The sequence below is a fragment of the Arachis hypogaea genome, chromosome 6 (genome assembly GCF_003086295.3).
Source record: "Arachis hypogaea cultivar Tifrunner chromosome 6, arahy.Tifrunner.gnm2.J5K5, whole genome shotgun sequence".
NCBI lineage: Eukaryota > Viridiplantae > Streptophyta > Magnoliopsida > Fabales > Fabaceae > Arachis > Arachis hypogaea.
Genome location: NC_092041.1, coordinates 13,107,913 through 13,130,600, shown reverse-complemented (window position 1 = coordinate 13,130,600; position 22,688 = coordinate 13,107,913). Strand labels below are relative to the sequence as shown.

The 22,688-nt window shown below is 35.3% G+C and overlaps 2 protein-coding genes across 3 annotated transcripts; both read right to left on the bottom strand.

Moving 5' to 3' along the window:
- Positions 1-1,141: 1,141 nt before the first annotated feature.
- On the bottom strand, positions 1,142-4,438 carry LOC112696128 (uncharacterized). Of its 2 annotated transcripts, XR_011862180.1 has the most exons (3): positions 4,122-4,420; positions 2,189-3,602; positions 1,142-1,494 (listed from the first exon to the last, which is right to left on the bottom strand). XR_011862180.1 is itself a non-coding variant. In XM_025748733.3 (2 exons), exon 2 carries the CDS (start codon positions 3,589-3,591, stop codon positions 2,260-2,262), a length of 1,332 nt encoding a protein of 443 aa, XP_025604518.1. In that variant the 5' UTR covers positions 3,592-3,602; positions 4,122-4,438; the 3' UTR covers positions 2,132-2,259. The 2 variants fall into 2 exon arrangements, 1 of the variants encoding a protein (XP_025604518.1); XM_025748733.3 differs by lacking the exon at positions 1,142-1,494 and having other exon boundaries at positions 2,132-3,602; positions 4,122-4,438.
- A 737-nt stretch (positions 4,439-5,175) lies between these two features.
- LOC112696127 (peroxidase 15) lies at positions 5,176-6,869 on the bottom strand. Its single transcript, XM_025748732.3, has 4 exons — positions 6,609-6,869; positions 6,333-6,527; positions 6,090-6,255; positions 5,176-5,748 (listed from the first exon to the last, which is right to left on the bottom strand). The coding sequence occupies exons 1-4, from the start codon at positions 6,807-6,809 to the stop codon at positions 5,333-5,335; spliced, it is 978 nt and encodes a 325-aa protein (XP_025604517.1). The 5' UTR covers positions 6,810-6,869; the 3' UTR covers positions 5,176-5,332.
- Between the last annotated feature and the right edge of the window lie 15,819 nt (positions 6,870-22,688).

Here is a 22,688-nt window from a genome sequence, read left to right as displayed (position 1 = left end):
TTTTATTTGTATCAAAACTAATCCTAGACGTTAATTTTATATAAAATATTTGAGACAAAATTGAATAAAATGAAAACGTTAAGAACAAAATTGAATGAAATTTAACAAAATTGAACAAAATTAAAGTTATTTTTAAAAAATTGCAAAGATTTAGAAAAAAATTATATACTTTATCCTAATTATATAGTAGTTGAAAAGTTTAAAATAAAATGTTGGACCCTAGAGACTCGTTATCATCATTCAGTTAATCTAGGGATGCAATTTATATTAATCACTGCATAATTTCATTCACTAGCATTTTATACAGTCATTTTGTTTTTCCTACAAAACCCGGGCTTTTAAATTTTTGTAGGCCTTGGTAATTATGTTAGCCAAATTGTGCGCCTATGCTTGAAAAAGTTCAGGAATCATCAAACACATATATGGGCAAAGTAAGTGAAAATGGGCTTCCATGCAATTGATCCAATCCTACCCACATATGGATATCCAAGACTATATGGGTGTTAACGGCCACAGGCCCAGGCCCATATAGGGGGACGGACTCTGGACTGTGGTTCACGGGGTTTAGGATGTCAACTAGATCCAATTCCCATTTCCTTATGAGTTCTACTCCTTGATAATATTGAGAAAGTGATTTTTTTTTTCAAAATTAGGAGTGAAACTCGAACTCAACATTTCTAGATGAAAATAGAGAGACTATATCATTTGATACTTACTATATATATATATATATATATATTGAGAAAGTGATGTTGGATGTGAGAAGAGAAACATTGAAATTATATTGACATAGACTCTCAATTATTTTTAAAAGAATAAAAACAATTATAAGAAAAGACGACTAAAAGGACAAATTTATCCAACTAAAAGTAAAGAAGGGAAAAAAGGAAAAAAAGAAAAGAAAAGGTTTCTGGACATAAAATATAGTGTGGAGATAAGGCCTGTCTTAACATACCGATAGATTGTGGCTGCAATCGGTGGTGTCTATCTAAATAATAGACATTTGAAACCACTTTGTTTCAACAATTAATTAAAAAAACAAAAAGTCAAACACTCCAGATCATATGGTGACAAACTTCGATTAAACTCGTGACTACTGAGTTGTACCTTGTCCTCACTAATCAGAACCATTAAACTGGAATTCATATGAACCTAGGAATATCTTATTAGAAGGAATATGCATACTGCGCTTCATACATAAAATCAGAGAACCCTCACTGAGACTAAACAAAACCATGGCTACAACCCCATCTAACAAATGTAATTCGAGACAAGAAAATCTACCATGGGTTTCAAGGGATAATAATTATGAAACAAAGCGTTAACATTCTACCATACAATAATAGCTACTAGCCTGGTCTAGTATATCCACAATTTTTCACTGTATAAATTAATTGTCTACAACAACTTTGCTTTTAGCACAACCTGCATTATTGACAAGGCAACAAGGACAGAAGCTTTAAATTGCCGTTGACCATTCCCCATGAGATAGTTCTGTATAAGATGAACACAAGTAAATAAACCCACATGTCATACAAAAACAGTGAACAACTCGACTAACACACTGTACAAGAAAAGCTACACTACTAAGATTTTTAGATAGACAGTACTCTGAAAATAAAGGGAATCAAAGTTTTTCAAAGTTAAATGCAAGTAAGTTGAATTTTTAGTGCCACAAAGAAAAAGAATGTCAAGAGCAATAAGAATATAGCATGGCGCTTAGACACCTCGAAACAAGGTTTGAACTTCTAAATCCACTTTGAATAAAAGTAAGCATTATATCTATGATTTACCCACACAAAATTCATCACTGGTGAAGCTAAACGTAGATTCTGAATAAACATAGCAGCAAAGCCTGATACTTGGAAATCAATGTCGTATAACTAAGAAAAATCTTTTATCTGATCAAGTACACTTAGAAAAAAAAAAAAAAAAAACATAAGCTCCCATCATTATAGGGCATGATTGAAGGGTTATAACTTACAAAGGCTACGGGAGCATGATTATTCTATGGCAAAATTTAATTTCTAAGTGACAAGAATCTACTATGGCTAGATTGATTAAGGACATTCAAACATAGCAAGTGACAGGGCCAAAGCTTTGAAAATCATTTCTACATCTGCCACACGACTTGTAAAAGGTGAATACTTCATAAATGTATGGCCATACCAAAGCAAGGAGCACTTACATAGGTGTTGGAAAATTATTATCATATGTGTTACATGATAAAAAAAGTAATAACTTGCTCTAAAACTTCTATCAGTTCAAACGTCTGCGCCTTGGAGCGCGAGAGTCTCCACTATCCACATCAGACACTCTTGAAGCATCATTTCTCCTCCTAGAAGAGGATGTTGACAAGGATACCATGGAATCAATTTCTACAGCAGTGTCCACCTGACTCTCTGAATTGATGACGGCACCGATGCTTGAAAAGGAATCTCTATCATCAACTGGAGGAGGCTGCTCTTGGTTTCTACCTAATGGATGGCTACGGAAATATGCCTCAACTAGCCTTTCAGCAGAATTCAGTGCTGATGAAAGGGTAGAAAGTGTTGCCCTATGTGACTGTGTTCTTCTAAGTAGAAGGGATTGGGCCCTGCGATTATCCCCAGCCTCATGATTATTAACATTAACATTAACATTAACATTATTATGCGACAAACCCACTACGTCATCTGCAGGAGCCCCAATGTTTTGCTCTCTCCTTATACCTCGAGATGTCAAAAACCTACTTAGCAATGAACTAGTTCTTTCTGCTGTTTCACGGGCATTGTCTGGTTCATGCGGGTGAAGTAAATCCCTAGTGAGATCAATCCTGCTTCCAAGACGACGAATCATCTCTTCCACAGGGAGTGCAAATGCAGTTCTCTGAATGGTTTGTCTCAGACTCTCGACACGCCTGGCTGGGGGCCTCAGAGGGACTTTCAGGGTGGGATCGTCCTCAGCAGTGCGGACACTATTTCCACGACCATATATTGGTGTAACATTCTTGAAAGTCACCTCTCCTTTACAAACCGGACACTCCTTGGCATCCGAGTGCAGATGCAGCCATCGATACAGGCACGGCCAACAGAACAAATGACCACAGCAAGTCACAACAGGATCCCTGGCCAGGTCTAAACAGATATTACAATCAAAGAAGTCCCCATCAGTGCCACCACTTTTCTCATCATCATCCTTCTTCTCCAAAGCCGCATCATCCATAACACCATTGTTGTTCTCACAAGCTTTTGGTGCCACCTCCGTCCTTTCCTCAGCTGCCACACTGCCTTCACCAGCCTGCAATGCACCCCCTTGACCAGAATTAACCAAAAACTGGTTCAATTCCATTGAGATGTTCCTTGCTTCAGGGGGTATATGAAATTGCCTAGGGGCTTCCGGGGGAAGGTGAAGCGGAACTTCGGGAGGAGGTATAGGGATATGCCGCCACCTCCACCGTTGCCTCCCCCTGAGCCTCACAGCTTCACTGATTCTCTGAAGAGGCTCCTCAATCCAATCATCCAAGTTCAGACCATCAGTTGATATGGTTGGGTCAGGGCCTGGACCCAGATTCAAATCAAGGTTCATAGCATCCGAAGTCTCTTCCGCCATCACAGTGCAAGCTAGAAAGAAGCTTACTTTATTACAAATTCCAAACAACTAAGGCTACGGGCAAACGAGAAACCAGTAAAAAGGGGTTTTCTCCCCTTTGAAGGGTTTTAATCAAAGAAACCCAGGTTTAAAGGGAGGTAATTTCAACAAGACACACTTCTGGTGACAAAATTGGACATTCAGAAACGAAAATCCGTCAATATTTGGGACAAAATTGGGGGAGAAAACCCTAACTTTATCGCAAATATGGACGAGGCCAGATCCAACGAACTAGGTTGACCGCAATTGGAAGAAGAAATCATGGCGAATTACCCAAATTGAACTTAAATTGAAGCGATTCATGAGAAAGGGAAGGGAAGGGAAAGGTAGCTAAGTTGAAGCAACAACAATAAGGGTTTCAATATTATACAGGGCTCACAAAATAAAAGGGGGAAAACTCGGAATAAAAAAGCAAAGGAAAGCGAAGGATTTACAATGGTTAAAGACAGAAATATAGATAGAGAGAATAAGACGATGGGAGAAAGAAACACCTCGGTGCTGAAGTTGGTTAAGGTTGCTTGGGAGGGTGGGTGGAGTGGCGCGTGGGAGGGCGGCGCCTGAAGGTAGCAAAGTGCGGTCTGAGCTGGACTTAGGTGCGAGTGGGTTCGACCATTGTCTTCGGCGTAGGTACGATCTGAATGAGAAGAAGAAGAATAAGAACAAAGCAAGACGAGAAGAGAATCAGAGAGAGAGAGAGGGTTTTGACGATGAAACGCAGAGAAAGAAAGAAGGAAAAGAAAGAGAAAGAGAAAGAGAGAGAGGAAGCGAGAGAGAGAGAGAGAGATAAAGCGAGGGATTAAGGGGAAACAATTTTACTAAAGTCAATGAATTGGAAGGTGTAGATGGATTGTGTGGCGGGTGATGGAGATGAACGGCTGTGATGAAATGTTAGGCACAAGTGGCTTGTATTCCAACGGCATCGGTTGGTGTTACAGCATATTCATTATTCCACGTTAGTACTTAGTACCTCCCCTTCTCTCTTAATGTAATCACGGCCCTTAATCTCATCTTATCTCATGCCAAGACAACCCACGAAGCTAAACATTTGTCAACCATGATACATGCATAATGTTGTGTTCCTCGGATTAACAAATTAAATAAACCATTGCTTCTGACCCACAGAAAATTTATACCCTGTTAATTTTAATAATAAGAGATATAAATAATGAATTTATTAAGAAATTAACAGCAAATCAATAAATAATTAATTTGGGTTGATAGAGTACTCAATTTCTTTGTCACCTTTAGAGAAATTAAAAAAGGAATAAATAAAGATTAAAAAATTAAAAAAATATTTGTTGAAAAGTTTAAAACGAAAGACTATACAGCAATTACCTTAAAAGTACATTATAAAATGTGCTTAATTAACTTGCAGAGCATTTCACGAAACTCTACTAGACATTGGACGGTCAAAAATTTTGCATATATTCATGGTCCAATTGTATTACTTTAGGTTTTGTTTGGTTTGGGTATGAACTGTATGAAGTGCTCTTATATAGGCACATTTACATGGACAGAAAGAGCGAGAAAATATGTTATAACAAATTATGAGTGCTAAATAATAATAATCAAAGTTAATAGTATTATTATAATTGATTACACAAATTTGTGAGCCTTGTTTTCTTCCTTACATGCATGTCCAAACAAATCCAAGATAACGAAAAACGACAGCATCTCATTACATACATATACGAGTAGTTTGCTAATTGAGTTTCCTACAATTGGACCTGATTTGACCCTGGGGTGCAGTCAAAGGGCTAATGTTGGCCATGTTGATCATGGACTGAACAAAGGCTTCGAAGAAGGCGGTTTGGTTGCCGGCGAAGCTGTTTACGAGGGAGATGGTGACGGTGTTGTTGGAGGAGAAGAGCTCCTGATCCGTCTGGAGGAGGCCACGGTTGTTGATGAGGTTCGAGAAGTAGTTGTTGTCGAAGGTGTCCGGAGATGAAGGGTCCAGGTTGTTGAGTGTGGTCCCACTGCTTCCATTCTGCGGACACCTCTGCTGAAGGCTCGCCACATACGACGGGCTCAGAGTGGGATCAGGGCTCCCTGTGCCGCTCCAGTTGAACAGTCTCTGGTTGAAAAATCTACATTGTGCTCGCCCGAATGTGTGTGCACCTGTACGAGCGATTGATAATTAAAAGTTGTTAGAGGATAAATAATTTACGGTTCTGCTATGTTACCAACGCCAACTTCTGCCAACTCTTATTTATAATTGTGTTTTATGAAAGTGTGTTCGTGGATGTATCTAATAAAAATATTTTTTTTATAACTGTGTTTAATAGAAGTGTCTTTATAGATATATTTTCTAAATGTGTTTTTTTATATATGTATTTAAAATATATTAATTACTAGACACATCTAACACAAATATAAATAAGAGTTGGCAGAAGTTGGCGGATAATATGTTAGTACCTATACTTTTCCAATAATTTATCAATGCTAATAAGAGTTCATACCGGATAATGCAACGAGATCAGTTATATTGAGTCCAACAGCAGCAAATTTTGCTGTGATGTTCGCTAAGCTTTCAAATGGAGTTGGAATCGAATTATTCGCTCCTGATTGGTTTGCAATTACACCATCCCTTCTCCCAAGAACAACGTTCCATGAAGGACCTCCTCCCTGCAAATTCAATTCAACTCTTTATTAAACAACTAATTATTATTACATGTATTAAATTATTTAACCTAAATAATTACCAGAGAGACAGAAGCTTCAGCCGCAAGAGCAAGAATGTCAGCACAAGACACAACACCAGGGCATGAATTTTCAACAGCACTCTTAATTTTATCAACTACATCAAACCCACGAGCTGAATTATTGTTTGGAACTGCACCCTTCTCGCTCAGTGTTATGTTGCCACCTTGGTCCAACAAAACTGATGCATCACACCCCTAATAACACAAATAACATTAATAACTTTAATTTATATATTATAATATAAGCTTATATATATTATATGTATGATATGTTACATTAACAAAGCAATCATGGAAATGAAGGCGAGTTAGGCTTGCGCCAATGCGAGGATCAGATTGCAAAGCTTGCTGAACTACACTTCTCACAATGGAAGACACGTTGGGGCATGTGCTGCTGTAGAAGCTTGAACTCAATTGAGCATTTGATTCATGAACAAGTGTTGTTATTAGCACTGACAAAATTATGGAACAAAACATGGCTCTGGTTTCTTCTTTTTCTATCTTCTTTCATTCGTTCCACATTTTGTATTCGTCATTCATTGGTATGATATATATACTAAGAGAAAAGAAGCTTTAATTTACATGCACTTAATTAATTAATTACTGTGTGTGTTATGTACAATTTATTTGCTTAAAGCTAAAGTTTTAACTGGTTCTTACTTAGAAGTGCACGCTAGCTAGCAATATAGATACATAGTATATTGAAATTGTTGTACTCATTAGGTACAAAACGGGACATGGAAAGCAAAATTCAAACCATAATGATTGCCACTTAACTACCTTGTCAAGTGTCAACTATACCTGCTCTTCAAAAGAATTTAGCAATGCAACTTTATCTTATATTAGGTCCCCTATCCGATCCTTTTATATATAGAACAATTTATTAATTCAATGCCATCAAACTCAGGAAAATGATTCAATGGACTCAGTTCAAATGGTATGATTAAATGAACTGAAAAGGAATAATATAGCTTCATTCTGCTAGAACAAGTTAATTGATTGTCCCAGAGGATATTGTTAAGGAGTATTGATATAATTTGACATTAACTATCAACCCGTATTATGTTATACACTAGATTTGTTAACTATTTACAACAATATGGTAATTCATTTTCTTTATAGAATTGAAGGGTTGTTTTGCTTTTATAGCAGTTAGAACGTGTACCTTAGCTTTAGGCTGCAATGTCCAAATGTTTTCAAACTTTAAAGTTTTACTTATCATCACCTGAATGATACGTAATCACCACTTAATTAATTACAGGCGTAAATTAGAAGACAATTTCCAAGAAGCTAAGCCCCCCTAAAAAAATAAAAACATTTGTTATGTGCACTAGAAAACAAGAATAGAAAAATGTCATAAAAATTTAACTAGCCTTAATTGTGAATCAATATAATGTCCAATGAATATAAATTAAAGTTGCTGGCTCCAACCATTGAAGTTTCATATATGTCGGTGCAAGTAACAAATCTGTTCTTACTTCTTACAAATAACATAATGACACTCAACGAAAATACTTAGAAATTAAGTCACACAGCAAATATACCATTAACCAATATAATCACTACTATATGCTTTCATACCCATTTTGGGTTCGTTCTATATTGTCTTATTATTTCCCCTTTTTTCTATAATTAGATATCCAACCAATATTAAGAAAAAAGAAACACTCCTACTCCTACACACTAATAACGTGTATATATTTGTGTCTTTGTTTGTTGTAGGTAGTATATCTAAGTCACTGTGAGATTGAATAGATTTTAAGGTATCGCATCTAAGTCACTTTAGTGTAATTCTTAAAATCATCTCCGCAATCAATGGAGAACGTGCCATTCATGGGGCCAGATATATGCATGTATTCATTTTTCAACTCTTTTTATGCTTGTAAACATTAAATTAATTCATAACTTGAATATTACATAATCTTACCGTTTATCTATTTCATTTATTTTTACAATTATATTATGTGTAGACTAAAATTCAACTATTAGTTATTAAAATATAAAATACATATTAACAATGAATTGAACAACACATAATAATTTATTTGATTATTGATTAATACATATATTTGATTTTTGCACGTCATTTGATATTTTTAATTACTCACATGAAAACCTACATAAGAATATTATTTGACATGTTTGAGTGTTAATATAATTAATACGCATATTTACATTTTAACTTTTCCTTAACTTTTTTACTATCATTTTCACATTAAAATATTTTCATGTGAGTATAGCTTAACAAGTAGTGAAATATGCAAAAACCAAACAAAAAAACTTTTATTTCTCTCCAATTTGATGCTAATAGAAGAGTTGTAGTGGCCCATGTTTCATTAGATTAGTGTTCTTTTTTATTATTATTTTTCAATTTTGTGTAGTTTTATGTGCAAAAGTTGTTTTGCTTCAATCAGACTCAAGTTGTGTAAGCCTAACAAGTGAAAACAACATGGGCCAATGCCCATTATATTCTTGGGCATTAGCCCAATTCAATTTATACCAACAAGAGAACTCTACAAATGAAAAAAGAAAACATTAAAGTCCAACAAAACCGATAGTCCAAAATTTAACCAAAAAAAAAATGAGATATTAGTGGTCATTATGTCGCGGATTATCTTCTTAGAGGTTGATTATACATTAAAAGTATAACTTGGTTTTGTATGAATGATTATGATGGCTCAAAGTATGACTAAAATAAAGAAATAACATTCTTTATATGTTTGTTGGACTAAAAGAATAAAACTCAAAAGAACATTTTAAATAGTTAAATTCATCTTTTTTTTTTAACCAAGTTTGGTTAGTCTAGTAGTTAGCTCACTAGTCCGCTTAAACAAGTGTCGGGGATTTGAATCCCACTTTGTGCATATAGCAGCCGAATTGGGAAATATCGTGGAAAATAAAAAAAATCATCTTTTTTTATATAAATAAACACTAAAGCAATAAAATCGATTAATTGGATTTGAGTTATAAAAAAAATTATATAGTTAAAAATTAATTAAATTAAATATCTCTTTACTAATCTTACATGCTATGAACATTTATTTTTTATAGACAACAATTAAAAAGAACACTTAAAACAATATTAGAATTATTATTATTTATTTTTCTTCTTATCACTTTTCAATTTCAATTGGTTCTCTCTTCAATGGTGGAGAGAAAACTTTTTAAGTGGGCCTTATACCTTTTAGGTTATTATAGAATTTGTTTTAAAATTTCTATTCAAACAAACAAAAGATAATTAATATTTTTTTTTCATTTTTTCTCCTTCTTTCTATTTTCCATTCAAACAAAACCTAAATAAAACTAAATTGATAGAAATCGATTAGTTAGATTTGAGCTATAGAAAAATTCATATAGATAAAAATTAACTAAATTAAATGTCTTTCACTAATATTATATATTATGAACATTTTTTGTATGGACAATAATCGAAAAAAAAATCTCGGAATAATGTTATAATTATTACTTTAACCTGTGGAAAATAATTTATCTTCTTTTACTATCTTGACTAAAGCAATTTAAAATAAGATAAAAAAGACTCAAAAAGTAATTTTTAACAACTATCCCTTTAATGACTAATTTTGAGGGAAGAGAAACATAAAGCTGAACATGTTATATCAACATAGAACAACGATGTGTACTGTGTCTCTCCAAAATAGAGTCACTAATTAATAAGTTGAAAAATACGAGACTATAAAAAAACTGCTCTCTTCTTATGTTCTTAGATCTTGTGAGAAAATTTTTGTAGTTGCTGCATTCTCCTCTAGTCCTCTTATAGTTCCTCATTCTAATCAACAAAAACAAAAGTTTTAAAAAATTTAGTAACACTGGCAACACGGTTTATCTAAATTTCTTCCATTTTAAAAAGTCTATTCATCTTTATATGATATTAGTAAACGTCTCAATATTTATTTTTTTGTCATTATCTTACATTACATCTTTAATTCTTATATTGTTTAATTAAACTATTAATAAAAATGTTTTTTTCAAAAAAAAATTTACCTTTGTTAATCGAAAAATATTTTCAACTAAGAGATACCGATTTAAAATTTCAAAAGGTTATTTGGATGGGAATAAAGGTCAAAATGACACGTGTGCAGGCATTTGTTGAAAATTATTCTACATAGGTTCGATTTAGTCATTTGTAAATTAAATAAGTATTCGTTGAGGAATCGAATAGGAGTTTGAAAGGAGAATCATATCGTTATGTTGTGGCAAGAAGTTGAAAGTTTTCACCATGTGATGAATTTATGAGTAACGTTTATTAGCAAAAGAGAGGAAACAGTTACCTGAGACTGCGCATACGAGACATCACCATGCCATTAATGATCGGTTATAGAAGTATGTTATAAATATTAGAAAGTTTTAGGGAATAAGAGTTGGAACTTTGATTCAGAAATTACTCACGCACACTCACATCACCAGAGACTTTCTGAATCTGTTTCGAGTTAATTATCTGTAGGGTTCCTTCCATGTTATTATCTTTTCAATTTAACTTTCTGTAAACTTTACTTTTCAAGCAAATTTATGTTTCAAGTAATGATTTAATTTTCGAATACAATTTATATTCCAGTACTTTTAATTTTCATGCCAAAAGCCCTTTGACCCAGTCGAAGGCACCTTTACTGCTTTTTTTAAATTTCAACACAACATTTTCGATTTCAACCAATTTCCTTTTCGAATTTGTTGTTTTTAACTTCTTTTACCCTTTTACAAATTTTTATTTACTTTTTATTTCGATGCCTATCTAATTCGAGACGCTTTGATGCACTTATAGAAAACTGGTACCTGCAAAGAGGAGTAGGTTTCGTTCCCAGACTATTAGATATTGAACAACTTTCGATTTGCAAAAAATTGACAAGACAAATTGGCACGCCCGGTAGGACAGTTTTTTAAATTGAAGTGTGTCAAATAGTTTTTGGTATCAATTAGTGTATGCGATTGAGAAGTAGGAAGATCATTCACATGGCTGATGAATTGTCAAATGTGAATAGTAGTTCGTCTACCAATGATAGCATACCAGTAAATGTGCAACAAGCAAACGTGACTTTACGTTTGGAAGGTGTAATTGGAAGTAGGCATGGCAAAAATCCCCGGTGGGGCGGGTACCCACGGAAATTTACCCGTCGGAGAGCAAGTATGGAAGGTAATTTTTACCCGCGGGGACGGGGGACGCGGCCCTGTATAATAAACGGGGCGAGGACGGGGGTAGAGGTCCCCGCCCCGTGGAGACCCGTTAAATCCACGTTTGTGTGAAAAGACAAAAATGCTCTGATATATATATATATATATATATATATATATATATATATAATATGTGAACCATTAGCCAGTTGAACATAACCTAACGTCCTAACCCTAGCAGTCACATTCCCCTGCTTCAGAGAGACAGAGAGTGAGAATTGAACTGAGACTCTCCACTCCTCCTCAAACCCTCACCCCCTCCTAGCTCTTTTCTGGCTGACTGCCGACCGCCAACCGTCTCTCACCGCCTTCCACCCTCTGGTCCCTCAGCGCCGTCTCCCACCCCAGACCCCTTGAGTGGCTCGGTTGCTCACTGAAGGTGTCGAGACAGTCGAGCTCATCGTCGTGGGCTCCGGCAACGTCGTCTTCTTCTCCTAATCGCAGCAGACTCGACAACATCGTCGTCTTCTCCTGGTCGTCATATTCTCCTCTTCGCATCGCCGGTCTTCGCTGGTCTTCCTTCGCATCGCGGGTCGTCATCTTCTCCGTCAAGTTCAGGTAAGTCAGCACTAGTCTTAGCTGGTCTTCCATCCCTTTTTCTGAATTTAGATTTCTGAATTAAGGTAAGGAATTTCTGTGTTCTGAATTAATGAAATTCCAATTAATCTGAATTTCTGTATTTTAAATTTCTGGATTTCTGAGTTTTGAATTTGTGAATTTCTGATTAGGTTAATGATCTTCTGAATTTCTGATTAGGTTAATGAATTTTCGACTATGAATTTCTGGTTGTGTAATTATATTTCTGAGTTAGGTTGATATGATTTTGATTTCTGATTCTGATTAACATTTCTGAGTTAATATTCAAGATCTGAGCAGATTAAACCCTGGAGGTGAAAGAAGCATAATATTGTGTGTAAATTTGAGTATTTTGACATTGGAATTGTATGTTTATGTTTGTGAAGTTGTTGCAAAATTGCTAGGTGTAGTTTGTGAAGTGGTCCCTCTATGTTTTTTCAGTGTTTCCTAGTTTGATTAATTTATCTGATCTCATTGTTTCCTTGTTTGATTAATTTTTCTGTGTGTTCTATTTACCTCTGTTCATAATCACCCCCTAAACCACATTAATTCATCTATCAATGTTGTACTAATTAGGTTCCTTGCCAATGTGTGGCTGCTAAAATAGGTTTATCATAACAGTTTAATTGTTATTTACTGATAATGTATTGGTATTTAATTGTGTATATAAGACTCTTAAGTTAGTGAGTAATTGTGTATAAAAGAAATCTTTATCATAAACTTTAGCTGCAAATACATGGTAATATGATATGCTACGAGTTTCATTTTAAGTAGAGGCATTTTTTCTTCAGTTGGCCCATACTATAGTGAAAGTAAGATTTACCTCAAACTTTTGATGATGAAAATGACATGACTCCATGATTGTGATTTATGAGGTGATTTATATTTCTGAGTTGGATTAATGTGATTTTGATTCATGATTTATATTTCATGATTTATAGAATGTCTTCTTCGGATGCATTGAGTAATACTCTTGAAAAGTGTACTCCATAGGAAGAACTTATAGGCACTAATATTCAAATTATACAAGAGACTCCTCAATCTCAACCTCAAGAACCCCCAACAGATACCACAACTACTAATGAAGGAACGACAAACTCTACGTGTGGTATTCAAAAGAGGAAGTTAACGTCCGAAGTGTGGAATGACTTCAAGATTGTAGAAATCAAAGGAAAATTAAAGGCTGAATGCAATTATTGCAAATCGAAGCTATTTGGTAACTCAAAACAAGGCACTTCGCACTTACGTGATCACTTCAAAAGCTGCAAGCTCCGCACCACAAGAGATATAAAACAACGTATGATGAAGACAACTCCAACAACTAGTGGGAAAACAGTTGTGGTTGGTGCATATACCTTCGACCAAGAAAATGCAAGAAAAGAGTTATCAGTTATGGTTTGTCTTCACGAGTATCCGCTATCTATTGTGGATTACATTGGGTTTTGACGATTTTGCAATGCTTTGCAACCTCTCTTCAAGGTGATTACTCGTAACACTTTAAAGAGTGGCATCTTAAAGCTCTACAATGATGAGAGATCGAAGAAAATGAATGTCCTTGAGCGTAATAAAAGTCGAGTTGCAATTACGACTGATATGTGGACCGCAAGCAACCAAAACAAAGGTTATATGGCTATCACGGCTCATTACATTGATGATTCTTGAAAATTCCAAAGCCATATTGTGAGATAATAATATTACCATTATAGGTTCTTCCGAATATTTATATAAATGCAAAGTTGTCTTGTTTATATAATTGCGATATGTTCTTGTGTACAATTGCAAAGCTGTCTTGTTTATAATTGTACTAAATTATTATTACAGGTTTATATATGTGCCGGCTCCCTACACGGCTGAGGTACTTTCAGAGGTTCTTGTGGATTGTTCGATGAATTGGAATCTTGATAGGAAGGTATCCACTTTAACAGTTGATAATTGCAGTACTAATGATGTTATGATTGAGAATATTTTGACTAAAATGTCACATAAAAACTTTATCTTGGGTGGTAAATTATTTCACATGCGATGTTGTGCGCATATATTAAATTTGATTGTTAAGGATGTGTTACAACTTATTTCACATGCTATTGAAAGGGTGAGGGATAATGTTCATTATTAGACTGAAACACCTAAAAGAGAAGAAAAATTTAAGAAAATATGTGCGTAACTTAAAACACCCTACACAAAAAATCTTTGTCTTGATTGTAAAACTAGATAGAATTCAACATTTTTTATGCTTGATGTTGCAATTATGTAGAGATGTATTTGAAAGATTGTCATTGCGTGAGAGTCAATATAAATCTTTACCTAGTGAGAAGGATTGAGATATGGCGGATGAGATTTTTCAAAGATTGAGGGTATTTTTTTATGTGACTGAATTATTTTATGGAACAACTTATCCTACATCAAATCTTTATTTTTCTAAGGTTTGTGTGATTAAGTTGGCTTTGATGGAGTGAAAAAATTGTGAAAATGAGATAATTGAAATGATGGCTACTAGTATGATAACTAAGTTTGAAAAGTATTGGGGTGTGATTAATACAGTTATGGCTATTAGGACTCTTTTGGATCCTAGGTACAAGATGTATTATTGAATTTCTTTTTTCATAAAATATATGGTGAGACGGAGGCATGTGTTGTAATTGGTAAAGTAAAAAGGGTAGTGCAAGATTTAGTTTTAGAATATGCAGCAAAAGGAAGAGAGAGAGACCAAGCTACTCAATTAGATATGCCGCCACCACCATCAATTCCTTCAAGTTCAAATGGGAGGAAGTTCAGTCATGAAGATTGGCAAGCTGATTTTGTTGCACATGTAAGTGAGGAATCCGCATTTATCGATATAAAGAGTAAGTTGGATTATTATCTTGAAGAGAGACCGGTACCACAAACTGAACATGATTTTGATATCTTAAATTGGTGGAAGTTAAATGGAGCGAAGTTTTCTACTTTGCAAGCTAGTGCTAGGAATTTTTTGGCGATTCCTATCTCTATCGTTGCCTCTGAATCTTCATTTAGTACGGGTGGTCGATTTGTTACACCACATCGTAGTAGGTTGCGTCCAGACACATTAGAGGCTCTAATGTGTAATCAAGATTGGCTTTGGAATGAACTTGGCACCACAATTAACATAGGATTTGAGTGCTACATAATTCATAACATTGAAGGAGATGTTGACGTAAGTAAACTATTAAATTACATATAACACACTATGTTTTTATATTATTGACTTATTGAGTTATTATATTATTTTAACTTTAAATTGTTTTCTTGTCGTTGTAGGATTCAAGTAAGTCGGAATCTACCATCACTACCATTACAGGATGAAAGGAAGATTGAGATGGTGGAATTATGTTTTTATGATGTCATGAACTTTATTTGGTTGTTTATGAATATGGTTGATGTTTTATGTAATATTTGGTTGTTTATGGATATATTTGGATGTTTATATTTGTTGTTATTGCTATTTAAGTCTTTAAAGACTATGGATATTATGTTTGTAATGACAATTGAGGCTTATCTTTGATTTTCTCTAATTTTTTTTCAATTTTTATTAATTTTTACAAAAATTCGTAGAGACCCAGGTACCCGACGGATACGGAATCCCCGTTACCCGTCATGGGGACGTGGCGGGAACGGGGACAGATATTGGGGGCGGGGGGCATGTCCCCGCCCCCATGGGGACCCGTTGCCATTCCTAATTGGAAGTGAAAGCATAGTGGTTACTACTGTGCAAATTGGGAATGTTGGACGTAACATTTATCCACGTGGTAATTTGCCACCACCTCCAATAACCACTGGATGGCCTCCTTATGGTCTCTCTCCTAGTTATACTTTACCAGTGAGTGGTTTTGCTCCTTCTGTTCATTTCGAGAGTATGAGTGGAGTGAATAGTTCTTAAAATTCACAACAGTATTCCGAGTATTCTCGTGATTATCATGTGGACTCTACATCGAATGCTGCTAATTCTATGGCAGTATACCGACAACATGTAGAGGAAAGTCATCATGACTTAATCAACTTGTTGACTTAACAAATGACCATAATTCTAAATCCGATGATGGTTGATCATGAATCAAAATTTGAACACCTTGCTAGATAAGTCGAACGAATTGTTCGAATCGTGGATTATGAGAAAGGTGAAAGGCATGATGCCAAGGAAAATCATGAAGGATTCGAAAATATGTTTCAAAATGAAAATAATATTTTAAATAGAGAAAATCCTCATATAGTTCCCCGTGGTCAAGATGCTGATGAGGTTCTGGCCAAATTACGTGCTAATCATGGTGGTGAACGTTATCAAGTCACGAGAATTGTGGAAGAAGTACTCAATTGGGTTGGTCTAAATGTTGGTTTTATAAATCGAGCTCATTTTGTGTCTACTTTCCCTCAAGTTATTCAAATGGCTGAAGTGCCAAAAAGGGTGAAAAATCCAAAGATAATCACAAAATTTGTAGGGAAAGTTAGAGAGTCAACCACTGAACATGTCGCTCGATATTTGGTTGAGATTGAAAATCTAGCCAATAAGGATAATTTGCAAATGAAGTTTTTTCCTTCTTCGTTAACAAAGAATGCGTTTACTTGGTTTTTGAATCTCAGACCGAATTCGATAATGACATGGAATCATTTGAAAACTTCTTTTCACGCTCATATCGAGGGGAGTTGAACGTGGCAGTTACTTATCTAGTTGCTTTGAAGCGTAAAGATGGTGAAACCATTGATGATTATATGATACATTTCAAAAATGCTATAAGTAGATGCTATGCGTTGAAAGTTGCTTAATGTGCATATCCCCGACTTAGCCCATCTGGCTGAAAAGGTTCGTCAGGTCGAACTCATGAAAAAAGAAAAGGAGAAACATAGGAATGAGCAAAAACTAAAGAGTAAACCTTTTACTCGAAAAGAGAAAGTTGCTTATGTGACTATGGAGTCTTCAGAGGAGGAACTTGATTTAAAAACAGAGATTGATTTGGCCGAACTTAAAAAGGGCCTTCCATATGTTTGTTATTTCCTTAAAAAGCTTCCTAGTAATGAAAAGTCAAATGATTCAAAACTGAAAAGTGGAAAGAATATTGTTTTGATATTTCGAAATCTGATCAGATTTTTGATGTGTTGCTTAAAGATAAACAATTAATTCTGCCTGAGGGTAGAACCTTACTTTTGGTGAAAGATTTGAAAGGAAAACCTTATTGTAAATTTTACCAAGCAACCAGTCATTCGACTAACAGTTGTGTTCGTTTCAGGGACTGAATTCAGGAAGCTATAATGGAGGGACGTCTAAAGTTCGATGATGGTAGGAAGGAAATGAAGATTGATGTAGATCCCTTCGATGCAGATGCTAGTTTTGTTGAGCCATATTTCGGAGTGAATATGGTTGGTATGTCTTATGACTTCGATGTGGCTCTGGATGATTTCGAGTCACAAATTTGATCTGTATATCCTTGAGCAGGAGATGGCTTGCTCGATTTCTTGGTACAGCAAAAGATTAAAGATCGTGATGTGTCTTTATGTCCACGATGTAATACTGTATTTGATGCTGAAGCTGCAACAATTTTCAAAAAAGAAAGGATGAAGAAGGAACTGGCTTATAGAGAGGAGCAAGCGCATCAGAGGCAGCCAATTTGATGTATAAAGGGTCAAAGTTCTAAGATCCCTCAACAAAATGTGACTGCACCATTGAGCCGGTCTCAGGCTATAGGTGTACAACGGATTCAGAATTGTCAGGAATTCCAAAATCGAAATGCTTTCTTCGACGGAACCCATAGTAGGGACATCGAGGACCTCCTCGAAACCAGTATCCCTATCACCGTGGTCGAACCAGAGGATACCCAAATGGTAGGGGTAGAAGAAATCTCAATCAAAATAAAAAGCCTCAAGCAAACATAAGCAAGGGGGCAACGCCTTCTGTTCATTCCCGAATCGTCTTTCCTTCTGATGGAGAGACATGCTCGAAGGGGATTCCATCTCCTGCAAAGATGGAGAAAGGTAAGGCAATAGCTCATTCTTTGGGGGTTGATAAAGGCAAGGAAGTTGATTTGGATAAAGAGTACTTCGAGGAAGGGGATGATGAAATGTTTGGAATGATTTCGATTATTCCAACTGAGTATCTGGGGGAATATGAAGGTGACCCAGAGGAAGACTATGACATGGAAGCCGAAGAAGCTTTTTCCTTCATCCAATATGAGGATGAACCGGGTTATTTTCTAAGACCTTCTGAAAGGCAGAAATTCCATCTTCGCCCACTCCATATCACCACTACTTTGAGTGGGATTAAAGTAAATAAATGTTTGATTGATGGTGGAGCAGCAATAAGTCTCCCACCAGAAAGGATGCTGATGAAGGTGGGAAAGCATCCTGATGATCTGGTCCCTACTAACATTGCTGTGATAGACTTTAGTGGTTCTTCGATGCCAGCAAAAGAGCTTGTTACTTTGGGAGTGAAGGTTGGATCATTCAAACGAAATACTGTGTTCATGGTGGTTCCATCAAAAGCAAGTTATAATGCTTTATTGTGGCGAGATTGGATCCACGGTGTTGGAGCTATACCTTCTACTGTGCATCAAAGCGTCATTCTTTTGACAGAGGATGACAAACTTGAGATTGTTAAGGCAGATTCGAATTTTTATGTTGAACAACTGCATGTCGATTTTAGGATGTATAATCCAAAACTGAAGCCTTTGAATGTTAATAGGGCATTAAATTCTTACAATTGCGAAGGTTGTTACTTGTCTTCGGAAGGATTAACAATGAAGCTACGCTATTCACAGTTGAATGTGAGCCTGACTGGATGGGACTATTTATCTTAAAGGTTTGATGAAGGATTGCATCATGGACTAGGTTCAGGATTGCATCTGGTAACTTTACATAATTATTTAAGTAATTCTCTTTCTGTAGGAAATAAAAGTGGCTCCTCTGATGAAGTGGAATCATTTAGGAATGCAAGTTCTTTAAGTAGTTGTAACAACTCAATGTCTTCAATCGAGTTTAGTCATGCTTTAGTTTTTCTTCTTTATAAAAGACAAGTGATGTTTCAAGATGAACTGCTGATTTAATAGCAGAAGCACATTGTGTTGAAAGTCAAGTTGATATTAATCCAATAAATGACCAAGTAAATTCTATTTCTAATGAATCTGTTGATTTCTCTTTCGATTGCATCTATGATTTAGAACCTCTGAATTTCGAGAAATATTCAGTAAAAGATGATGATCGTTTCAAAGGGTTTGAATCTTAAGATCCTTAGAAGAAATTAATTTAGGGACTCTTGATGATGTTCGAATTACATATTTGTAAAGATCTTGTTGATCCTTTTTTAACTGAACTTTTCCATCTTTTACATGAATTTAAAGATTGTTTTGCTTGGGATTATCATGAGATTCCTGGTCTCGATCGTTCTCTTGTAGAGTATCGATTAGCATTGAAACCAAATGCTCGACCTGTAAAGCAAACCCCTCGTTGTTTTGCTCTAGAAATCAATCAAAATATTAAGGAAGAAATAGAACGGTTAATTAAAGCAAAGTTCATTCGAACTGCACAGTATGTTGAATGGGTTTCGAATATTGTGCCTGTAATGAAGAAAAATGGAAAGCTAAGAGTATGCATCGATTTTCGAGATTTGAATAATGCTACTCCAAAGGATGAGTATTTTATGCCAATTGCAAATATATTGATCGATTCTGCAGCAGGAAACAAAATTTTAAGTTTTATGGATGGTTATTCAGGATATAACCAAATCTTCGTTACAGAAGATGATGTGTCCAAAATTGCCTTTCGTTGTCCTGGGGTGTTTGACACTTATGAATGGGTGGTTATGCCCTTTGGCTTGAAAAATGTTGGTGCAACTTATTAGCGAGTTATGAATGCTATATTCCATGAGTTTATTGGGAAATTTATGGAGGTATATATCGATGACGTTATGGTCAAATCGATTTCGGTGAATCAACACATTGATCACTTAAGAAAAGCATTTGTCACCATGAGGAAGAAGGGATTAAAGATGAATCCTTTAAAATGTGCTTTTGGTGTGTCGGCTAGAAACTTCCTAGGTTTTGTTGTTCATAAAAAAGGAATTGCAATCGATAAAAATAAAGCCGATGCAATATTAGCATTGTCTACGCCCAAATCGAAAAAAGAAGTGCAATTCTTCCTAGGAAAGGTGAATTACCTATGAAGGTTCATTTTGAATCTTTCTGACCGAACTCGAGTGTTTGCACCTTTAGTGAAACTAAAGAATGACTCACCGTTCGAATGGACAAATGAGCATCAACTAGCATTCTATTCGATTAAGGCTTATTTATCTAAGACTCCGATTATGACAAACGTTCATCCACATGAGCCATTGAAATTATATATTGCAGCATCTATAAACACAATTGGGTGTATGTTAGCCCAAGATGATGAGAATGGGCATGAACGGGTAGTTTATTACCTTAGTCGAGTACTAACTGATATCGAGACAATGTATTCTCCAATAGAAAAAATTGTGTTTATCTTTGTACTATGCTTGTATGAAGTTAAAATGCTATATGATTGCTAAGTCGGTAAAAGTTGTAGCACAAACTGATCTCATCAAATATATGTTAAGTTTCCCAATGTTACAGGGACATTTAGGAAAATGGATGCTAGCCTTGGCAGAATTTGATTTACAGTATGTCCCGGCCAAAGTTGTAAAAGGTCAGGTCATTGCAGATTTTCTTGTTGATAATTCAAATAATCTGAATGACCAGAGGGCAAATGTAATCGACATTGAAGTTGATTATTGGAAGTTATATTTTGATGGGTCGAAGCATAAGGATGGTGCAGGGGTTGGAGTTCTTATTATCTCGCCAAAGGGGATTCCATCAGAATTCTTATTTGAGTTAAAATATCCTTGCTCGAATAATGTAGCAGAGTATGAAGTTTTAATTCTGGGTCTCGAAATATTAATCAGTAGAAGGGCTTTGGAAGTCCAAATACTAGGGGATTCTCAGTTAGTTTTAAAGCAGTTATCGAAGGAGTTTAAATGCAATAATGAGAAGTTACAAAAATATTTAACAACGGCTTGGGAGTTGTTAACCTCCTTTCGAAAGGTTTCTTTGGTTCATATTCCAAGGATTCATAATGAGATTGCTAATGAGTTGACCCAAATTGCTTCGAGTTATAAAGTCGGCCCAGAAACTTTGAGAAAATTGGCTAGTATCCATCAAATTTTAGTACACGCGGATGAAAGGGAGGCTTTGTGTATAGATGAATGAGAAGATAATGATTGGAGAAAGCCTATTGTTGAGTATTTGAAGAATCCCAGCATCCCAGTTAAAAGAAAGATAAAATTGCAGGCGATGAATTTTGTCATAATGGCTTATGAGTTTTATAAGAAAGAGATCGATGGAAGTTTGTCGAGGTGTCTAAGGCAAAATGATAAAGATATTACTTTAGGTGAAGTCCATAAAGGGATATGTGGTGCCCATCAAGCTGGAAAGAAGATGAAATGGGTGTTATATCGCAACCACGTGTATTGGCCATCCATGATAAAAGACTAAATCGATTATGCAAAGGCATGTCAGAAATGTCAAAAACATGGTTCGATACAGCAGATTCTAACATCTAAGTTGCATTCAATAATAAAGCCATGGCCATTTAGAGGTTGGGTTTTAAATTTGATTGGATTGATTCACCCTCCTTCATTGAAATAGCATAAATTTATCTTGGTAGCAATCGATTACTTCACTAAGTAGGTTGAAGTAGTTCCCCTAATAGAAGTTGGTCAAAATGAAATAATAAACTTAATTGAGGGACATATAATCTATCGATTCGGAATTCCTAAAATATTGAGCACTGATGAAGAGACTATATTTACTGGTCAGAGAATTAAAAATTTTGCAGCCTCAGAAAATATTAATATGGTTACCTCAACCCCTTATTATGCACAAACTAATGGGCAAATTGAGGCAGCAAATAAAATTCTGATAAGTTTGATTAAAAAATAAATCGGAAATAGACCTTGAGCTTGGCATGAAACGTTGAGTCAAGTACTATGGGCTTATCGAAATTCACCAAGAGGGTCGACAGGTACATCGCCTTATAAGTTAGTTTATGGCTATGATGTTGTGCTTCCATTGGAAATTAATTTGAATACTTTGAGGGTATCAAAACAGAACGACTTGCCAGTCAATGATTATTGGAATGCTATGTTCAATGAGTTAAATGAATTAGACTCAGAGCGAATATCGGCACTGTAGAATATGATTCGGCAAAAAGAAAGTGTTGCTTAAAATTATAATCGTCGAATAAGAGAAAAGTGCTTCAGTATAGGTGAGTTGGTTTTGAAAGTTATTTTGCCAATGAAAAAAAAATCGAGATTTCTTGGCAAATGGTCCCATAATTGGGAAGGTCCTTTCCAAGTGATAGGATTATATTCGAAAAATACATACCAAATTAAAGATATTGAATCGGGAAATATCATTGTTTGGTTAATCAAAATTAAAATGCATAAGTCTAAGAGAAAGGGAAAATATTACAAATACTGGAATTTAAGGAGAAGAAATATGAGGCACCATGAGTTTTGCCAAGTCTGAGCATAGCTTTATCCTTTAATAGAAATGATTTCTTAGATAAGTTGTTGTTGTT